Source organism: Melanostigma gelatinosum (assembly GCF_949748355.1).
Source record: "Melanostigma gelatinosum genome assembly, chromosome: 9".
Lineage (NCBI taxonomy): Eukaryota > Metazoa > Chordata > Actinopteri > Perciformes > Zoarcidae > Melanostigma > Melanostigma gelatinosum.
Window position 1 is genome coordinate 5,725,531 of NC_136642.1, and position 17,703 is coordinate 5,743,233.

At 45.4% G+C, this 17,703-nt stretch overlaps 1 protein-coding gene across 3 annotated transcripts in view; it reads left to right on the forward strand.

The window, feature by feature from the left end:
• LOC306782812 (lamin-A-like) overlaps positions 1-17,703 on the forward strand; it is a 30,532-nt gene continuing 12,829 nt past the window's right edge. Inside the window, exons 1-2 of one of the 3 annotated variants that reach the window (XM_079276271.1) lie at positions 1-19; positions 7,964-8,348. In XM_079276271.1, the coding sequence (XP_079132397.1) occupies positions 8,011-8,348 (338 nt within the window). In that variant the 5' untranslated portion in view covers positions 1-19; positions 7,964-8,010. The other 2 variants (XM_079276269.1, XM_079276270.1) reach the window with 2 other exon arrangements.

Here is a 17,703-nt window from a genome sequence, read left to right on the forward strand (position 1 = left end):
AAGCTTCCAAGGAGCGACGGTAAGACTGTCGAGTCAACAATATGTCGCAGTGTAAATATCTCTAAGATGGCTTTACGTTGTGTATTTGGGGGCTTTTTAAATATATTTGTTTAAAGGGGACGAGCTGACAGGGTGTTGAACTAACTCGTGAACTAAGTGAGAGATATTACCCACTTGGAGGCATACGTTTCCATTCAGTGGGTCCGCCGGTGGATGGCGCTTAGCATCTGTGGCTGGCTCGAGGTGACTAAACACACGGCAGGGGGCGCCAGAGAGGCGCAGTGTGAGCGCGATGCAGCTTCATTTAGCAGGGACAGACGGACACGCTGGGACACCCAGAGGTGGAAGAAGTATTCCTTCTTACTTTAGCAGAATACAAATACCACACTGTGGAAGTACTCGGCTACAAGTAAAACCGTTTAAATACTGTTGATACGTAAGTACTTGAAACGCGTACCTGTCCTTTTATAGAAGTTTGAATCATCTGAACGTCACATTTTAAATACAGATTAGAGCAATTTACAGATAATAAAGCAATACGAATATAAACCGTAAAATAACTGGAGACTGGTGCAGAAAATATCTAAATGTTATGTAATATGATAATAAAAAGGATAGAATAAAAAAATACACATGGAGCCTATTCTACCTATGTTACATTAGACGGTTGAATGATTTATATGCACTTTATATATTTTAATCGGAAAAGTAATTGTCAAATTAATACAGCATGAGTGCAGTAAACTCAAATATGTATGTAAAGTACAAGAACTTCAGAGTTGTACTACAGTACTGAGGTAAATATGATTCTTTCTGCCACTGATCGCATCCACACTCTGTGTTTTTAATTTTATTGTTCAACACTGTAACATCACACACGCATGTGAATGCTGAACCCACGGTGGTGCGGATTATTTGGCCTGGATGAGGACTCGTGCTCTGTTAAAAGTTTCCTTAATCTCCTCCTGGGACAGTCACTTCCTCATGTTGCTGTTGGAATAATGATCAGAGTTTCTGATCCTCCGTCATGGTTTATATCTGCTTAGACACGCACAAGAAAGAAGAGCCCCTCATCAACGACAACACATTGTGTTGCCTGTCTCAGCAATATTTCGTCAAACATCATGAAAAATATAAAAATGAATTTACATAAGAGTGAAGGCTGCCATGATCACGTGGAGAATAATTTGCATGGTAAGCAAAGCAACAATGGTTTGACGTTATACATGCAGAAATAGAATATTAAACAAATATTTAGCTTTACTATGAAAAGCAAACAAAGAACGAGCAGAATTGTGACTAACAGGCTCTTGTGCGTTGGACAGAGATATGATGCCGTATCTGAGTCTTTTCTTCATGATTAATGCACTTTGTGTGAACAATGGACTCTTGAGCAGCAGAGATAACAAAGTGAGAGACTGCTTCACAATTAGAGCTGCTGAGGTTCAAAGAGCACTCGAGGACAGTCGACGTGTTTCTGAGAAACTGACCGCGCTGGTTTGTCAAATGAAAGTTTAATGTCTCTGTGAACTGTTGCTTTGCACAAATAAATGATCTTGGTTTCGCAACAATATCTGACAAGTAATCCAGACATGAGCTGTATACGCTTGTCTGCAGGAAAAGGAGAAATGGTTATAAAGGATGACAAAGAGGAAGTGTTCCTCAGGTTAGGACCGCTCCAAATATCTTTGCCATTACTCTTTTTCTCCCACGTGAGCAGCGAGTCAGTGGCTCATAATGGAGAAATCAAACGTCTAGGTTGAACAACGGCCCTGCCTTGTTTTTATTGCTACCTGCTTGGAATGCTGCGAGGACGGAGAGAGAGGGAGGGAGAGGCGAGGAATGAAACGCGTCAGGAAGAGGCTGCTGACAAGCTGTTGAGTACCTGTCCTGAATCGTGAGTTGCGTCACAGTCTGTCATGCCTGCTCCTGTCTTCCCACTTGATGAGTGCATCTGGCACTCAGACTGTCAGACGGGCAGAGAGCATCTGCAGCAGTTTATTGTTAATTTGTCACATTTTATAGTTAAAGCAGCATCCCAAAACATCTAAAAGCAGAGAGCCAACAGTTGGAAGTGCCTCACTGCGAATTTTGGGAACAATTGAGAGCTTAATTGATTAGTTGGACAGTGTTCAATGAATCGGCAACTATTTATAATAATTGATTCCTCGTTTGGCATTTTGCTTGAAAACTGAGTCAAACGTTCGTTGGTACCAGCTTCTTGAAGTTACTACAAGGAACTTTTATTTTCTGTTGGTTTTGTTGGCCCCTGTGGATGACAGTAGTGGAGTTTCGGAGCACTGGAGTCTCTTTTAGTAAAATTCGTGCTTTACTGAAGCAGGCATCTGACAGTCTGCTACGGTTAGTACTGCTTCTGGTTCCCCCGTCTCCAGCGGGCCCTGCAGTACTGCCCGGGCCTCCAGCAGCGTGGTGTCGGTGTTGGCTCCCAGCGGAGCGGCGAGGCGAAGCTCTGCTCCTGGCCGTAGGAGAAGATGCTTCTGCTCTGCTCTGAGCTCTCTTTCTCTGAGCAGAGCATCCTCCTGCAGGTCAAAGGCTGCAGAGAAGCCGGATCTGGGTCTCTCCACGGGGGGCTGGTCACTGCCGACAGCCCCGCTGGAGTCTGAGCTGAGGGAGTTTCTGGTGAACCTGCATGATTTCACTGATATTCAGTTATTTAAGAATGGCTTTGTATACAGTCAATCTTCTCGCTGGTGATCTCACTTATTTATGTAGAGCAGCGGTTCCCAAACTTTTTAGGCCGCGCACCCCCTTCTACATCCCGACTGGGTTCGCGCACCCCCCCCCCCTTAATAAAAAAAAAAAAAAAACAAGCAACAGAGCCATTTAAGCCTTCATAGCCGCATAAGAATCGGAGCAATGAGAGAACAGTTTGCTCGCGCGTGGCATTTGTTTACAAGATTTAGTCCGCTGTTAAATGTTGCAGTGTGAACACAAACCGAACAAAGGAGCAACTGCAACATTGTATCATATTAATCCCTGAATCGGAACAAAGCAAACGAACTGAAGGTGTGAAAACGCCCTGAAACACTGCAACAAAGTTTCAATAACTTTCAGTGACACAAGGCGTCACTTTTAAAGAGCAATACGGATGCGAGGACACACGCACAGGCTCAGAGGCAGATTATCACATTTAATTTACAATTAATGAGCGACTAATGCAGCCAGGATGTCTTCGGACAAAGCATCGATGCGGTGCGTCACAGTGTTGTTGGACACCGGGATCATGTCCAACTTTTTTGCTTCTTTCTCCCCAATCATACATTCCACCATCTCTCTGGCAGCTGGCAAGCTCACGTCTTCGGCGATTGTGTGCGGTAGCCCCTTTCTCGCTATTCTGTAACCAGATATGAAGCCCGTAGTGCGTCATTTATAGACCAACACATGAATGAGACTGCAGTTGTTTTTGGCTGTTTTGTAACTCCTCCAATTTCGATATAAAGAATGTAAGGGGCTTTTGACTTGCACTGGCATGCTTGGTGTTCAGGTGGCGACGTAAATAAGAGCTTCAGACTGTTAGCCAGAACCTCACTGCACACCACGCACTGTGGCTTTGGGCAATCTGCGTTGCCAATCCAAGTGAAGCCCAGACACAGATACTTTTCATCATATTTCCTCTTTTTTTTCCCAGTCTGATGCTCACTCTCGTTTCCTCTTTTTCACCTTGACTCCGCGATGGGCCGATGTGCTCCCGATTTGTCTGTGCTGCACCTCTCCGTTCCCCTCGCCTCCGATTCCGCTCTCTCTCTACGTCGCTCTCCTCTTTTACGACTGATAGCTTCAGATGTCCCACCTGACAGTTTTTAAATTAAAATTACATTTTTTTTAAATATTTAATATTATTACACCATCAGACCGCCATTACACTTTTCCTCTCGCGCACCCCCTAGAGGCAGCTCGCGCACCCCCAGGGGTGCGCGCACCCCACTTTGGGAATCCCTGATGTAGAGCATATCGAGGCATCAGTGTTAACTTGAAACAGTTTCATAACCAGTAAAGAATTCCAAACAGTAACTTTAAAGCTTAGGTAGGTGCTTTTTTGAGAAAAAAACACAGCATAATTTAAATTAAAGCCCACCTCCTGCAGCCCTCCTCTCTGACTTAAGCACCGCTCACCACACGTGAATATGCACGCGCTTTATACAGTAACCTGTACGTCTACACATCATCCATTTCAAACATCGTCCCGATGGTGATTGTGATCCTAATGTTGTTATATAGCAGCAATTCTATGAGAATTAGCCGTTTACTTTTCAAACCTGTGGGCCTGTAAAGCCCTATGAGATGACGTACTGTGGTTTCATGAACATGAATTAGTTGCTGCCGTGAGACTTTTGCTACCGTTAGCAGAAAGCTAAACTATTAGCATCATCTTCTCGCCATCTCTGAGACACTACACAGACGTTTTATTTCTTTTACTGTCGCTCTCTTTTTGATAAGTCTGTCTTCTTTTTTTGGGGTTGCTTTGTAGTGTCGGCAGATGTTGCCAATGTTGGAATAGCAACTTTTTCTGCAGACTTTCCCCGAAGGGACGTGCGCGAGCATTTGTATTTGTAGAACAGCCAATCGGAACGTCCTCTCTCTGAAATGGCGTGCGAGTCTCTCGTCGCAGGCTAGATCTTCTGAAGTCTAACAACCGAGCCAAGAGGAGGGACAGAGGTCTAGTTTTCGGTTAGTTCCTTCGTGAAGAAGCGGTTAAAATTTGCAAACTCAGAAGTGTTTAGGCGTAACAAGGGCATACATTGTGTGTTCAAATGCTAATGAGCAGAGTTTTAAAACTACGAGTTAATTATTGATCAACCGTCACATTTGCTCTGTAATCTGGGAGTCAATTATTACCTCTTCCTGCTTCAGGGATCTAGCATGCTTCTTACCTGAACATTTCAATGTGATAGCGTTTGTGATATGATTTGATTATTGTTGGTGCGCACACACACACAGCACAAGAAAAGGCCAACATGTTTGGAGAGTAGTGGAAAAGCTTGTTGAAGAGAGATGTTTGTGCTGGCAGTCAGGCATTCTTGTCTTAGTGTGGCTTCCATGGAAACACAAAAACTTCAAAATGGAGAGACAAAAGAAAGAGAGAGAGGAGGTGGTGGTGAACAAGTGAGCTGTTTGTATCGGGATGTGTGACTCGGAGAGGCAGCTTCAGAGGCTGACAGCTCCTTTCCACTGGAAGGCCACGGTGAAGCCAGGATACTCCCTTTGCCACTGGGCCGGCCCCATGCCCAAAAACAGAGATGCTGTCTTGCCCCTTGTTTAACCACACGGACACACACACACGGACACACAAGCGAATAGACTAACCTCCATTTCCATGGTGAGGCGATGCACACACAGACACGCACGCAGAAAACGTCTTTTCCCCCTGCATTGATTGGACCTGTGACTCCATTAACTCCACCCAGAGGAAATAAATATAAGACCAGAATCAAGTTGGTTTTGGAGTGTCAGACCTTTTGGACTTTCAAGATGACGTGTGGCAACTATCCTATGACCCGCTGGGATTATGAAACCAAAGATTTGTGGACTTTATCCTCTTTGGATTCAGTGGACGAGCTTGTCGACGGGTTAGTTTCCTGCAATGGATCACATCACAACGCCGCTGTGAGGAGATTAAAGATTTCCATGTACTCTGGATTTGTTTGATGGCCTTGCGATGTTGTTCGTGTGTGTCGAGGTCGTCTCTTTTCTTTTTGCTCTTCATCCGACTTCAGAGTCAGATGTCGCAGCTGTTTTTTGTTGTTGTTGTTTTTTCCAAACCAGAAATGTGGGCAAAGAATGCATTCTTCATAGCAGCAGGGTGAGATCCACACATTCACACTCTTTCACCCACCCGGGAGCTGTTCAGTGTTGCCGGCGTCACTGCGGTTTATTGACAGACCACTTGCACCAGTCGCTGAGGTCAGTCCGTCTGCGGAGGCTCTGTCTGACTGAAATGAGAGAGGAAAAGATAGGGAGCGAGAAAGCTGTGTGTGTGTGTGTGTGTGTGTGTACACAGACTGTCTGGGCTGACTCCTCCTCACAGCCCCACCCTCCCCTCTCATGCGCTCCCGCCCCCTCTCTCCCTCTCCAGCAGTAGGTACATGTGCGGTGAGCGACAGCTAAGAGAGCAGTTCAGGGCACGAGCCAAAGGCACACGCACCCACTAGTGGAGAGCAAGACTGCATTATTCAACGGATCCTCTTCTCTACGCTCCTCTGGGGTATGGCAGCTCACACACACAGCAGCTCACACACTCACACCAGCAGACAAACTTCTAGAAAGGTCCTGTACTCTCACTTTTAGTCCCCTCAGCAGGCTGAAGTCGAGAGGTTCCCACACAGCCGAGGTAAGGTTCAGAGAGTGTGCTCAGATTTCTGTCTCCCTGTGAGACGTTCTGTTTGTTCAACTGATCGTGCGACTAATGTGCTCATGATATAGTGCTTGTTTCACTTCAGTCAGCTCAGAGTTGGTTTGATTTAGTCAGGGAGCGGTGTGGAGTAACTTTAAAAGTTGCAGCTGATTTTCCTGCCTGCTGTTACAGGAGAGTGGCACATCAGACAGCACCTGTTAACACTCGCCGCATTTTGGGAGCCTAAGTGGATGCTTCATTTATTCAGAATTAGGCCAGAGAGCACTTGTGAGTGTATGGGTTTGCTCCTGTGGGCGTGTGCACGCTTTACGTGCACGCATGTGATGTGTGCGGCAACCCACCCACATGGGCGGGCACGTCCTTGTGTGCACTTTTGGTAATGGGCGGTGGAGGGTCCACCCACTGCTGAATTAAATTGGACTCGGCTTCCCCGCCGTTTGGGTTGTGAGCGGTTCGCCGCTGAGAAGTAAGATGCCGTGTTGAAGTCACACCTGTGCAGGTGCAGTTGATAACAATACTGATACATCTATGACAGTTGTTGAAGGCCTCATCCATAATCGCTGTATGAAGCTCTCTGATGCTGGAGAAAATGTAGTGATATTGTACCTTTTTTTTAATGCAGTGATTTTTAGGATTTACAGAGTCCATTGAAGATTTCAAAGAGGTTCATTTTCATTTTCAGATATTCCACTGCTCTCTTTTATTCATTCTTTGGTTAGCACACATCTATAGCAGACACATGTCCTTATTGGGGCATCTTGCAGCATTTGTTGATGTTATGAGTCAACACTTTGGTATTACCATCATTGTGGGCGAGAGGATCACTGCAGACCATGCCGTCTGTGGAAGCAATTAAAAGCTGTTTTTTTTGTGGTTTCTCCATTTTTCCAAAAAGTCTGTGGAGAGCAGAGAAGGAGGGAAATGTTTATTTATTTTGGTGTCCCTTGCTAAGGCTGCATATTTTAGGAGTAATTAGTGTTTTAATGTTTTAATTGCCTCGTGTGTGAGCTGACGGTACGGGTTGATGTTCGTGGGAAATATATTTGCTCAGGAGTGAATTGCATAAAGTGGCTTAACTGCTCCTGCAATAATTTACGGGAGCTGGAGGAGATGACTTAGAGGCGTGTTCCACTATGTGGAGAAAATACCAGTGTGAATAAGGGACGTTATCAGGAGCAAACTGTAGCACCGTCTTTTATAAAACAAGAGTGGGGTTGTAATTTGAACTCCTGAAAAACTGATCACATTCCTGTGGGGGCGCTCTGCCTCTGCCCACTGCTTTTAACACCAACTCAAATGCTGTAGAGCGGTAGGTATTTAATGAAGTTTTATGGACGCGCTCACTGGCTGTGGAAAAAGGATCCTGGAATATATTATCATGCGGATCTGTGAACAGACCCAGCACCGCAGGCGGGCTGCCCAGACAAGGGTTGCGTAAGAGTGGAACATTTCTTCAGGATAAACTCCATTAAAGTTTAACGTGTGATTCTACCCATGATTTGGTGCACTGCGTTTGCAGAGAAGGAAGCTCAGATACTGTAGTTCATTAACTCTTCTTATCTCCCCCCCCCCCCCCCCCCCCCCCCACAGCCAGTGACTCACACCCCTTCTGCACCTCTTGCTGAGCTGTTATTACCATGGAAACCCCGAGCCAGAAACGCACCAGCCGCGGTGCCACCACCTCCCCGGCCCGCATCACCAGGCTGCAGGAGAAGGAGGACCTGTGCAACCTCAACGACCGGCTGGCTATCTACATCGACAAGGTGCGCTCCCTGGAGTCTGAGAACGCCGGGCTCCGCATGCGCATCACCGAGTCTGAGTCCGTGTCCACCCGCGATGTGTCGGGCATGAAGGCCGCCTATGAGGCCGAGCTGGCCGACGCCCGCAAGACGCTGGACCAGGTGGCCAAGGAGCGAGCGCGCATGCAGCTGGAGCTGAGCAAGCTGACGGCGGACTACAAGGAGCTCAAAGCCAGGTAGGAGGAGCTTATGAGGGGGTGGAGCTTGAGAGGGAGTGGCTTTGTTACAACACACGTTACAAGTTATCGTAGTTGTTTATATGATCGTATATTAAAGGCAGAAAGTACACACTATTTTGTGCATCCCTCTGAACACGTCGTTTCTCTTAATGCACCGTTAATGTTTTAGAATAAATCAAAGTTCAAAGTCAGCAGAACCACCTGGCATCCAGAGATCTTTCAAGTTGTGTTGCAGGATTGAAAATGTAACATTTATTTGCTGTTTTTCGGCTCCTGTGTGGGGGAATTCCCTACCTTTTGTGGCAACCGATCCCACAGTGACTCTGGAACGTTCCTGTGGCTCTGTTGCATGAGATCCAGTTGCTTTTCACATTGTAGGCCAGTAGTGTTTACTTCATCTCACAGACGAAATAAGTAAATTGTTCATTTGGTGAACAGAGTTAAGCCACAAAGGCCGGATGAGAACGCATTCTATGTGAGATGACTGATGTATCATGTCCCTGTATTTGTGGCACGTCAGCTGGTGCAGGTTTGCTCTTGCATTTGTGTTAAAATGCTCCGTTTCACCTCAGAGTTTGAGGCCCCCCCCCCCCAAAATATTTCCTCATAGTGGTTAAGACAGCGCTGCATTCAAATTTCAAGCTGAACGTGTCGATCGGAATGTTGTAATGTTCTCCTTTCTGATGTATTGCCTCTTGTTCACGCCTGTTATTTAGAAGGACTGAGGTGGTGCAACACCTTAATTGTCTATCAGGAATGCACAGTTCAGCCGCACCAAACTGTAGACTGCATTCCTGGTGGTTGCGTTCGTATGACTCGTCAGTTGGCAAGCACAGTCGTGTAGCATTTAGCCCCGGGGATGTTTCAAATGACAAACCTGCAGCCAGGCGGGCTACACCCTAAACACACAGAAAGTCATCAGGATCGCTGTACTGATGACAAAATGTCTTTCATCAGTGTTTGACACAACTCGGCTCCATGTGATAACAAAGCACAGCTTAGAATTCAGATCTGTTGCACTTTTACTGGAGTTGGAACATTAAAGGGGACAGTTCACCCCAAAATCAAAAATACATATTTTTTGTCGCTAGTTTTGGAGATATCGGCCGTAGAGAGGTCTCTCGAATATAATGGAACTATATGGCACTCGGCATTTGGTGCTCCAAGCACCAAAACATCTAGATTCATAGATGGCAATACGGGTAAGGCAAGTTTATTTGTATAGCACATTTCAACAACAAGGTAATTCAAAGTGCTTCACATGAAACCATTAAAAGCATAAAGGCAAAAGTAAAGGAGATTTAAAACATACATTGAAACAACAATCGATGTCTCCCTGAGACATTACGCTGCACGCAATCAACCATACACTGCCGCAATTCTGCAATTACTCGCACACAAACCACGTCTGGATAAGATCTCTGCCGATCTGCGTTTTATAGTGTACTTTGCCTTGCACGAACTCGGTCCTGGAGGAAATGGCGACATATTGTGCACTTTCTAAATTTGAATCGATGTCTCCCTGAGACATTGCGCTGAGGTAAGAGGAAAAATATGTACTTTTGATTTCGGGGTGAACTGTCCCTTTTTTTTTTTAACATGCTGTGTTCACAAGGAAAGACAGTCCGATGAAAGTGACCTGCTGCCTTTAAGCTAACTCTGCACTGAAGGTCAGTGTGGAGGGTAGTAGATGATTAACTTCTGGTTTCTCTTTCGAGTCACATACTGTATCTCAGCTGAAGTGTGGTGTTAGCAGCGGGTTGGCAGAGTTGGTTGTCGGTGTTTCCCTTTCAGCCGATCAGGCCGCTGCAGTAGGCCTCAGCCAGCGGTGTCGAGGAATGTGTCGACGTCATGGCAAAGTGGACCTCGGGTTGGAGGGCTCTGAGAAAATTAAAATATACCAAATGGAAAGTATTTGTACTCCCCCAGTACATTTACTCGCGTGCCAGACAGCATGTGCTCCTTTACAGTCTGTTCTCATTTTGTGAGAGCGACGGAATACAGAGACGCAGCAAATGCCTTTTTATAATAATGTTACGACCCGGCTCAAAGACCAATAAACAAACTACATTTCAACAAGGCATATTTTCAGCAGGGAGTTGACATTATTATTGAATGTAAGCGGTGAAGCACATGAAGCAAAACTCAGAAGGTATGGCTCAGCTCTGCGTGTGGAAAGATGAATATGAATTTAAAAATTCAGCAGGAAATGTGCCTTATTTGAACGTGGCACGTGTGTGTTGTCCCAAGCTCATCAATCTTTGTCAATTTGCACATACTGTAGGTGTAGATGAGGATGTTGACTTTGTTGTGCGCTCCTGCATGGATGTGTGTGTGTGCTCTCTCAACGTGACGCGAGAACAGTATTGAATTTTCCATTCCCTTCCACAATACCCCCCCCCCCCCCCCCCCCCGGTGCCTTTTGTGCTTCTTGCTACTCTCCAGCTACTTGGCAAGAGAAGCGCCAACGGCTCCCCCAGCATTATTGTTTTCTAAAGGAAGCAGATCTCTTGACGCATGTGTGGTGGAAAAGAATCCCTGGATCCAGCCCGGGCCGGCTTTATCTGCTACACTCCAGTGTGTTTGGTGTTGGGTTGCCATGGAGCTCTGAGATTCTTGGCTGGGCCGTGTGACGGGGTGGTGACTCAGAGGGTTTTTAATGGCCTGTGGAATGGGCTGACTGCTGACTCCCTGTAACGGGAAGTCAGGTTTTATTTATACCCGCGGTGACGGGCCGCTTTGACGGGCTCCCCTAGCCGACGGTGGCGAGAGCATCAGGCGGTAGCGGACATCATTACCTCTCACAATGTGTTGACTTTTTGCTGGGTGCCCTTGGTTATCCCCCTCGTGTTAGACAGAACACACAGCAACAGGTGGGGCCGTCACGGCACTTCAGTTGACTGGACACACCTGTTTAGCCCAAAGGCGTGACACTGCGCGTCTTTGTATGCACAACTACTACTGGGAACACATGCTGCTGCCCCCCCCCCCCCTCCCCTCCTGAGGAAAAACCTCAAGCTGCTGGGCCACAATGCCACCCATTCTCCCTGCAGCACTATTTGACTGGTAAATAATTGAGAACAGTAAAAGAAAGCTGCACATAACTTGGCAGGTGTGGGTGGAATGTGGTGCTGTGAGCCGGGTCAGAGAACACTAAACATGAGCCCCCGAGCTACAGAACTCAAGACCTCGTTCAGTCGTCTCTCCTTTAAGACTGGAATAGTGCGTCTGCTGGTGTCTGGTCTAATCTCCAGCTGCGCCGCTGGCTGTGAAACATTAGCCCCGTGTGTGTGTGTGTGTGTGTGTGTTGGGGGGGGGGAGAGGAACTGGCTCATCTGTCACTGGCAGGACTTGTTCTCTACATCCTCCTTTAACGCTCCACCCAGCCAGACTAGAGTAGGGAGTGTTTACAATATACACATGTGTATTTCCTGAAACAATTCAACAGCAAACGTATCTGCGTCAATTTAAACTATTTTCTTAATTGAAAATGTGATGAATTCACAAATAAACATTTGCTGGTTTTCCTTATGATCTATGATGTTAAACTAAATATATTTGTGTCAAGCCATATGTCAACTTAATTTCTGATCTAATCAAGAGATTAATTATTGAATTAGTTTATTACTTGCAGCCGTAACCGATGTTGATGTAGTATTATTTGTGCCTTGCATGAGTCTTCATTCCTGCTGCACACGCCCCTCTTTCCTTGTAACACTTGAACAGCTCCTTTTTTTCCGTCAGTCTGCCTGATAGGACGAGATTTAACTGTAAAGGTTGAAAAGTAAACAGCCGAACCCTTTCCTGGATCAGAGCTGCTTTGAATACATAAGAGCAGGGATTTAGGGCGGCTGCGTCGGCCCCACCTGTCAGCTCAGGGTGGTTCAGGGTGTGGCAGCAGGTAGACGGAGCTCGCAGACATTTCATTTGCTGCCAGACCGTTGGAACAATGCTGCTTCTTTTTAAATTGGTAAAAAGTGCTGGGGTAGACATGATGTGGTAGAACGTGTCCAGGCACAGCAATAACTGAAATGTGGTGCTGAGATGTTGAAGCCAACTATCAGAGAACACAGCAGGAAGTGCTCTTATCTTATAGCACTATTCCCATTTCCTTTCTATTCCCATGACCCATTTCCACTGTAGTTGTAAAGTTGTATTCTGACCTTTTACCTTGTTTCTATCTGGAGACTTGATATATATTTGTATTGTCCTCTGAGCTACACGGTAGGCCCTGGCATCTCTGATACAAAGGAAACAGACCTCACACTCACTAAGCAACGTGCACAATGTGATAAACGAAAGCTTTTTAATATCCAGACGACCTTCCTCCTGGTGAGGAAAGACGGGAAGTAAAACAGGGGAGAGCGTGATGGCGCGGTGGCAGAGGTGGATGTCATAAGAAGTGATCTGACATTAGTCATAGTTTGAGTTTCAGTGAGTAAAGCCGATATATTTAACTGGAGGGGAACTTCAAATGTGTCTAAGGCGACATATTATACATCTGCGCTATTATGGGGCCACGTTGTGGATAACAGGAGGACTCACTCAAGCTGCTCATGTCGAGTTTGTTGAGATAAAATGTTTGCCTTCAAAGTCTCTTCCTAAAATGGTGCTGTCCAGCAGATCTAAGGCCTCGACTGTTTGTTTGTTTCTAAGTGAAGCTTTCTTTCAAAGGTCTCGTGGCAACAGTTACAGCTTTATACTGTTTTTAGTTTTCTTGTGATTGGGAAAGTACCTCGGACCAAATCGGTCTCAGTCATCATACCAAATAACAAACCAGTTTGATGCAAGAACCAGACACAAAATATTTTAAACTCCAGGAAACGCAATACAAGTAATATAAGCCCAATTACTTTATTCTTTAAAAAAAAAAAGAGAGAAATATATATATATATTCACTAAATGCTCTATTAATCGGTAGTTCCAGGAACAAGAAACTAGGGCTAACTGTCATTGTTTCATCTGCAGGATATTCTTTTTAATTATTTGCTTGCTCTAAGAGTGAAAAATGTTGATGTCAAGATGTCTTCAAATTGCTTGTTTTTGTCCGACAAACAGTCCACATCTTGACATTTTCTTCCTAAAGAAATAAGACTTAAAAGATGGATTCATCATCAAAATAGTTGCCGATTTAATTTTCCGCCGAAAGCTCTGCAACGAACGATGATTCAAGTATTCTGGAGTGCAGCAGATAAAACGTGAATATGTTCGAGCTTCATTTGAAACTATGGCACATTATACTGTTTGCACCTTCCGCCGACATCTAAAAGACTAATTATGCAGACTTGGTAAAAAAAATGAATGACCGCAACGAGCTGTTGTTAGGTCAGAGTACTTAGTGGGATGAAAAATTAGGCTCGCCAGCGTCTTTGTAATCCTGGTAAATCATTGTTTAAATATCAAACACGCACCGTGACAGGTATTTCTCTTTTAATGTGGAAGCTCATCGTCTGACCACTTCATTCATAATTGACTGCGTCACCATGACACAAAGCCAGCTGCCGTTAGAAAACGTCTTTTGTCCTTCAGCTTTAATAAGCAATGGACCTTTTTCACTGCAGACATTTTGACTCGTCCCATCAGCAGACTCACAGGTAGAACTAATTAAATTAACCATGTATTAATTCCCAGTAAGTGTCCCGGTAAATCATGCAAGTGGGGCAGCACGCACAACACCAGGACCCTGGAACGGCCTTCATTAATGTTATTAACTACGCCCAGAGCGACGTCAATCAAAACTCAAAATGTACTACTTCTTCCTCGAATGCACCCGTCGCACTGTCGCTGACACCCTCTTGGGTTTGAACCAAACGAACTCGGGAACGTTTAGCGTCTCATGGATTAAAAGTAAGACTCGGCATCACGAGTCCTGCTCCCAAACGGGCTGCGAACCACCAGCGGCACATTTCATCTCGCTGCTGTACAGCTTTCCTCATGCAGTTTGACGGCACGTCTCCTCTGTTCTTCTGGCTGCCTCGAGGGGAAGGGGATAGGGAGGGTTCCCCCTACGATGATCTCAGCTTGTATTGTGTGACGGCAGACAATCTGTCCGTCACACGAGGGCAGAGAGGAGCCCGTGAGATCGCGTGTCATCCTGCAGCGATGTGAATTGAATCCCTCTTTGTAAGCGTCACACCATTGAAGACACTCTTTCATGTCGAACGTGTTCAAAAGTACAAAAGAGTGCTTTGCATGTGAGAGCGATATATAATTTAGACCTGAATTATCTTTAAGAGATACTTTAATAATTTCTGGGAGAGTGCATTTTTGCTTGAAGAATTGCCTGTAATTAGTTACCCGTTACATAATACATTTTTTAGAATTCTTATTTCCTGACCTTTTTCCCCTGATAAAGCCGATTTTGTTATGCCGAGGTATTGTAGCTTAAGGACACACCGTTTGTTTGATGGTCTATCGAGGTTCTGTGTTTTGTAAATGTTTCTTTATCCTACGGATAATGTCAGGAGGGGCTATACGTCCTGCTGAGAGAACTGCTACTTTTCTCTCGGCTGCTAGCGGAATACTTTGTAATGGGAAACAGATGTGACAGGCCTGCGAACGCGCTGAATGGCGGTTGTATGGAGCCGCCTCTCTGCTGGGTTCATTGGTGTGCGAGTAATGAGTCGCTCTTGGACTTCAGCTGACCAGAACCTGGTACCAAGCAGAGGTTTTGGCATGTGTGTGTGTGTGTGTGTGTGTGTGTGTGTGTGTGTGTGTGTGTGTGTGTGTGTGTGTGTGTGTGTGGTTTATAGAATTAGTTTCCATAGAGCCTTCAGAACCAGCCAAGGCCTCGATGACTCACTCGCACATGGACGGAGTAAATCACGTTAACATGGTGGGACTCCAGTGTCTCTCTCTCTCACTCACTCTTACTTTGTCTTTTGTTTCTCATGCTCACTCGCTCAAAAACTGCCCAAAAACCAGCCCATTGGGGATTGTGCACGGTTGGACTGTAACCTCAACCCTCCCCTTGTTACCATCTCGTTGGTTATTTAACAAAATGTTCTGATTCCAGGTCTGCAAAACGCTCATTTACCCTGACAGGAATGCAAGTTGAATGGGATGTTTGGAGCAGTTCTGCTGTATCATCTAAACGGGGCACTGAGTTTGTGAGGGAGCTCTTTCAGCTTTGAAACGTCTCAGATGTTCTGCATTAACTGTTGTACTCTTTGTTTATTACGACCGTTAGGAGCCAACGTCTCCATGTTGTTCCTCACTTACAGTTTGCTGTACTTTAGTAAAATAATAGGAGGTGCTGATTAGTTTAATTTGCAATCTTTATTACCAGTATTGAGTAGTGAGTCTTGCACCGCTCAGCAATTTTACTGTTGCGTAAATGTGTTTGTTACACACAACTGGAGTAAGGAATTTTTAAAAGCAGTTGGTGTTTGCACACGCACACACTCTTGTCACTTGTTGCCAGAAGGGTGGAGTTTCCACAGAACACAGAACAGAGTGCCAGAGTTGAGACAATCACAGGAAAGTCAACGAAGCATTATTGTCAGCGTTTTACAGCTCACCTGACGCTACATGAATTATCCTCACGCGAACTCCACCTTTTACACTCGCTGTGTGCTTTTAGAACTGGTTTTGTTTTCTGTGGAGTTCTCACCAGAGAGCTTCCCCCGCATTTCTTGTACGTCCGTATTCGATGCCAGTGGGTTTTTGTTTAGCTTAAAGCTAACATTAGCAGCACTCTTTCTGCTCATGGAGTTCTTGTTGTAACTCAGTGCAGCTGCCTCATTGGAGGGGAGGCTATAACAATCTGTTGTTTACTACGTGGAGCACAAGTGAGGGGGGAGGGGGCGGAAACACCGGGGAGATGTCTCGTTAATGCAAATGAGAAGTAAACTCAAGGATGCAAATGGAGACATTCGTCCACTGAGAGTGATTCAGACACAGTGCAGCATCGTGTGTGTGTGCACAGCGACGATGCTTATAAAATCTCTTCTGGCAGCAAGGCAATGCTTTATACTTAAGGCTCAGCAACGCTTGAGAGAAAGGGTGGCTAATAAACCAGCTCAAAGACTGGCACCTGACTCACTGTCAGATGAATCATCAACTAATCATGCAGGGAGGAACAAAGGCTGGTTCATATGCCTTTTGGTGTCTGAGGACATGTGCTTTTTTCTCTGTAAAAGGAGGAACACCTCTCTTTCATCCCTTGTTGACTGACTGTGTTTGAGGAACTGTATTAACAAATGCAAATTGTGGCAGGCGTGAATGGCACACAGGGGTAACGTATGGTTCTTTCTCACTTTCCAAACTTTGCTTTGGAGACGGCCCAAACAAAACCACGAGTTTGACATGAGACAACATCGCCTCTCTGGCTGTCCCCTCGCTCTGTGGTTGTCTTGCCAGAAGTCGGCTCCCCCAAAATCAGACGCGGTCGGCATTTGCTCTGCTTTAAGACTTAAGACACTGGCAACTCTGTTCCCATCCGCCACATGTGGATGAGTCCCGGTGGCCCCTGGCAACGGTCATGTGCCAGCCTGTAATGTTTATTTTACTGCATATTTTTTTTTGGGGGGGGGGGTTGAACAACACACTTGGAAAAGCCCAGTTGACTTGAGGTAGCGGTGCCCCTCCCATCTGTTTATCTTTAGCGTGTTGATCAAACTGTTACCTGCTGTACGACACATGGGAGTACAGCAGTGCATCTTAGAGGTGGTCTGCAGACAATAATTGTCTAAAACATGACGTTAAAATAAAATAGTTGCGGTTCTTGAACTCTTTTGAGGAGTCCAGATCCGGGTCTCCTCTAAAAGTCAGAATTAATCGCTGAGATACTGAAATGAATTCATCGAGGTACCTGTTTTTTCCTATTATGAATAATTGTAATTATTTGATTTTGATCCGTCAGTCATTTACTAAATAAACCAGGATTTTAAAAAGAGTTCAGTGAGTTGTGAGGCCTTGTGCCTTCAGATTATGTATTTGTGGATCCTGATTAATGTCCCGAGTCAGAAGACAAACTCCTCCCCCGACCATGAATTTGGGCCACTGCGTGTTAAGAGATTCGATACCTGAGGGTTCTGCACTTTGGGCTCTGGAAAATGTGATATCGACAGTTATACAAACAATTATCTGATGAATAAAAAAAATAAATGATTGCAACATCAAAATGATAATTAGTTGCAGCCTGCTTCAAAGAAGGTGTTTAATTGTAATGGCTCATTAACACAGTATTACAACTACTGGTTTCTGTTTCTGGGCCCCCGTTTGTTTACTAAAACCCCTTTTATTCAACAACCTTCCTCTGAGTCACCCTCCAGCGCTCTCCACTTGGAGCCGCTTTGTGAATGGCTAAAATAAATGTAGCGAGGCTGGAAAAAGGAAAGAGGGGCTATAA